General features: G+C 35.3%; 1 protein-coding gene across 1 annotated transcript in view; it reads left to right on the forward strand.

The window, feature by feature from the left end:
- Positions 1 to 872, forward strand: part of LOC115235689 (inactive dipeptidyl peptidase 10-like) — a 33097-nt gene extending 32225 nt beyond the window's left edge. The window contains exon 9 of the mRNA XM_029807629.1: positions 633 to 872. Within this exon, the coding sequence (XP_029663489.1) occupies positions 633 to 872 (240 nt within the window). The remainder of the gene's footprint in view (positions 1 to 632) is intronic.
- Positions 873 to 4059: the final 3187 nt, after the last annotated feature.

Below are 4059 nucleotides of genomic sequence, written 5' to 3' on the forward strand. Positions count from 1 at the left end.
ATATATTTGTAATTTTATTTTTATAATATACAATAACTTTCTAAGTAAGCTTGCTTCTAACTACTTCGAGTTTAATAAGTTTGATAATCTTTTATTTTTTAATAGATGTTCCATTTAAATAGGTTAAAATGTTAAGATATACAGGATGTCCGGAGTCAATCGCATCATCCATTGTGTGCAGATAGAGCGGGTTAAACTGAGTAAGAAAGTCCTTTACCATTTTGCGATTTTTGTAATAATTATTGAGAAATTAATTAAAGAAGATCGACTAATTCGCGTGAGTATAAGTGCGCGGCGAGAAAGGACGGCCCAGAGACAATCCAAAAGTTTGCGGTCGCTAGGCACGCGACGAAATTTTGGGAGGAGCGCTCTACAAATGACAACGGTTACGTACGAGCGGTACATAACGATGGATTCTCGCATCTTAGCAACCACACATCAATGGGTTGTCCCCTTTTACTGCGCGCTTATACTCACGCGAATTGGTCGATCTTTTTTAATTAATTTCGCAATAATTATTACGAAAATCGCAAAATGGTAAAGGACTTTTCTTCTTGTTTTCATCTGTTCTACCTGCACACGACAGGTGATACGATTGACTCCGGACATCCTGTATAAGTAAATTATTTCAGGAAATACAAAGGATAACAAGCGAGAGTCACGGATGGGTGGATACTCCTCCGGAAGCTCCTCTCTTTTCAGCAAATGGTAGCAGTTACGTCGCGATAAGTCCGGTAAAAGATGGACCGGCGGGATATTACAAGCATATAACCTGGGCTAATGTGCTCCGAAAACAAGTAGTGCCTTTGACTCATGGAAAATTTGAGGTTGTCAAGATTTTAGTATGGGACCAAGTGAATAATACTATGTAAGCTATACTAAAAATAAAATCTTTTAATAAATTTCTATATTAGCATCATCGCCTCCGATTTACCTCAAAATTTACATGGAGCTTTCTTTCGATCTACAATTAAAAGTTATGATATTTCAAAGTGGGGCAAACAAAATGTCGTCCTTCGGAAAAATCATCAAGCGGTATTTTATAATAAAAAACTAAAAATAGCTCTTTGCAAAAAAATTTATTCCTTCAAGTAACTTTTTTAAGCATGAGTTTCATATTAGTTATATATTTAAATATTTAGTTGTATATTTAAGTTATTAATTGTATATTTAAGTAATTGCATGGGCGGGTGAGCTTTAGGATTAAACCAAATTTTAGTTTTAAATCAGAAATAGGTTTGGATTAGGTTATATCTTTTGGAAGTGGAGCCCCCCGTAGGGGGGGGGGGAGGCGGAACCCACTGCGTCCATTCATAGGGGAAAGTAGGGTAAAACTGGGTAGGCGGTCAAACCGGCGGTCATACCTCTGTTTCTTCGTGATAAGTGCTACTATCTTTGGCTAACTCATGTTATTAGTTGTAGATTGATGCCATCATTATTTTGAGGTGAACTGTGCCCACGTGTACACAATATTTCTTTTTTGAGAGAAGTTCAAAATTTTCGGGCCAAAAAATATCGATATCGGGGCAACAATTGAGTCGTTATGGACTTTTTCTACAGAGCATCTGCTTCGGTAAATGCAGCATTGCATTCTGTACATATTAGAGAGTATATCGCATTAGTTTTGATCGTCTCTTTGTACGCCGGAATATACAGCCGCCGTGTTTGTTATTTTCTTCATGTTGCGGCAAAACCGGGTATCTATTACATCTCATGTAATGAAAAGAGGAAAAATTGTTATCCTGACTTTGCCTCCCTGCAAAAAGCAGTTGGAAACGAAAATTACCACCCAGAAAAAGAAACAACTTTTGAGAAAAAAAAGAGCTTTTTAAGATCCCTAAAGTTAAAAAATTAAATAAGAAAGTTCTGCAGCAATGTAGAACAAGAGAATATCTTTATTTGTGATTTTTGTCAATAAAATATATCTTCGTATTGTATTTTGATTAAAATAAATCTAGATTTTGTAATTGCATAGTGCTTTACATGTTTTCAAATGGGTACCCGGTTTTACTCTACCGCTAGGACAAAACCGGATATTTTGACTTTTCCAAAAAATCTTGTTATCCTTGGTAACCAAAGTATAGGTAACTCATAGTTTAAGGTCTATTAAAAACTACTAACGGCCAGCAATTTCTTTCTTACTCTCTGATTTTTTGTAAGAAGAAAAATCCAAAAAGATTCCCGGTTTCACCCTATTTTTCCCTATACTTTACAACAGGGCTCGGAGATAGTTGCCCTTTTCGGGCCGATATGTGAAGCGACGCCTACGGTCCCCCCACTACCGCTCGAGGCTCGACGGCCGAGCCGCCGATCGCGCGCGTAACGCTATGCTTCAGGAGCGTCCCGATCTAAAAAATATGCTGAGATTGTACCTGCCGTCAAATCGTCGTTTAAATTTGCTTTGCCAGATAATTTCTCTATTAGTAATATATTATATACGTTATAGTAATATCGCGATCGGCGGCTCGGCCGTCGAGCCTCGAGCGGTAGTGGGGGGACCGTAGGCGTCGCTTCACATATCGGCCCGAAAAGGGCAACTATCTCCGAGCACTGCTTTACAAGAAGAAGCGATTTCCACCCAACAATTCTTGTGTGGAAAGTACATGCATGGACGCAGTGGGTTACGCCCCCCCCCCCCCTATGAGGAACTCTACTTTCGAAAGATATAATCTAACCCAAATCTATTTCTGATTTAAAACTAAAATTTTTTTGGGTTAGGTTATATCTTCCGGAAGTGAAACCTCCCTGTAGGGGAGCGGAACCCATTCTTTAAACGGATCACATCTTTAAAATATAAGTTTGGTAATTCATGCCGAAATATATGCAGTTTGTTGCAAGCATCGATCAGTCACTATTTTCAATTGTTAAGGGGATCCTGACCATTATTTTTTTACCGACCGAACGCAATTTTTTGGTTTTGCCAGCTTTGTAATGGCTATACAGAATTACGAATGCTTTTACATGATTAAAGTACATACATCAATGTTCAATGGGACAGTCGACCTTATGCTGAAAAACGAAAAAAAGTTAAAAAGTTACAATCACGCGATTGTTAAAAAAATGATGGTCAGGATCCCTTTAATAGCGCTTGAAGCGACTACTTGACGATTTTCCCCAAAGACGATATATTGTTTGTCCGGTTTTAAAATATCATAACTTTTAATTGTGGATCGAAAGGAAGCTCCATGTAAATTATGAGGCAAATCGGAGGTGATGACGTTAATATAGAAATTTACCAATCTTTTTTAATCAAATAAATACATTTTATTAATTTTGATTTTTTTTTTACTTAGATAAATATATTCTTTGTTTCCAAAAATGTATTGTTATATTAAATAAATTATTACTTGCGTATAATATATATATATAGGATGTTCCAGGTCAGGTCAATGAAATTTCAAGGTCTTATAGGAAATTCAATCTGGAACAAAAAAGTTCCTATAAACATAGATCTGGAAACGCTTCGTTAAAAAGTTATAGCTAAGAAACTCTCTGTAAATATAATTAGTTATAATCATTTAATAAGAACATTTGTATGTTTGCATTTACAATGTTTGCACTATGAATGTAGTATTTACACAAAGATCATCGAAAGGTGATTTTTTCAAGTTTCTGCTTTTTTCGTTGTTTTGAGCTTATTTTCTTTTGAACGACTTATCAGAATTAAATGAAATTGGTGTAATTTAGTTTCTTATGTAATTACCCACATCAAATTTATTTCATTACTTTTTTCAAATGAATGAAGGGTTTTGAAGTTATTTTTAAAAATCATCAAAAAAAACATGATTTTTCGAAGTTTATTAGCTATAATTTTTTAACGAAGCGTTTCCGGACTTATGTTTATAGGAACTTTTTTGTTCCAAGTTCAATTTCTTATAAGACCCTGAAATTTCATTGACCTGACCTAAAACATCCTGTATAAACCTTATATGTATATACAGAGTATCCCTAAACCGGCGATAAATATTTTAATGACAAATTCTTTGTAACATTTTGAGACGAAAATTTTAATACGAAAATATCGAGGCTATAATTTTCAAATGGGAAAAGTTATATATA

This window comes from Formica exsecta, unplaced genomic scaffold (assembly GCF_003651465.1).
Source record: "Formica exsecta isolate Colony F162 unplaced genomic scaffold, ASM365146v1 scaffold231, whole genome shotgun sequence".
Classification (NCBI taxonomy): Eukaryota; Metazoa; Arthropoda; class Insecta; order Hymenoptera; family Formicidae; genus Formica; species Formica exsecta.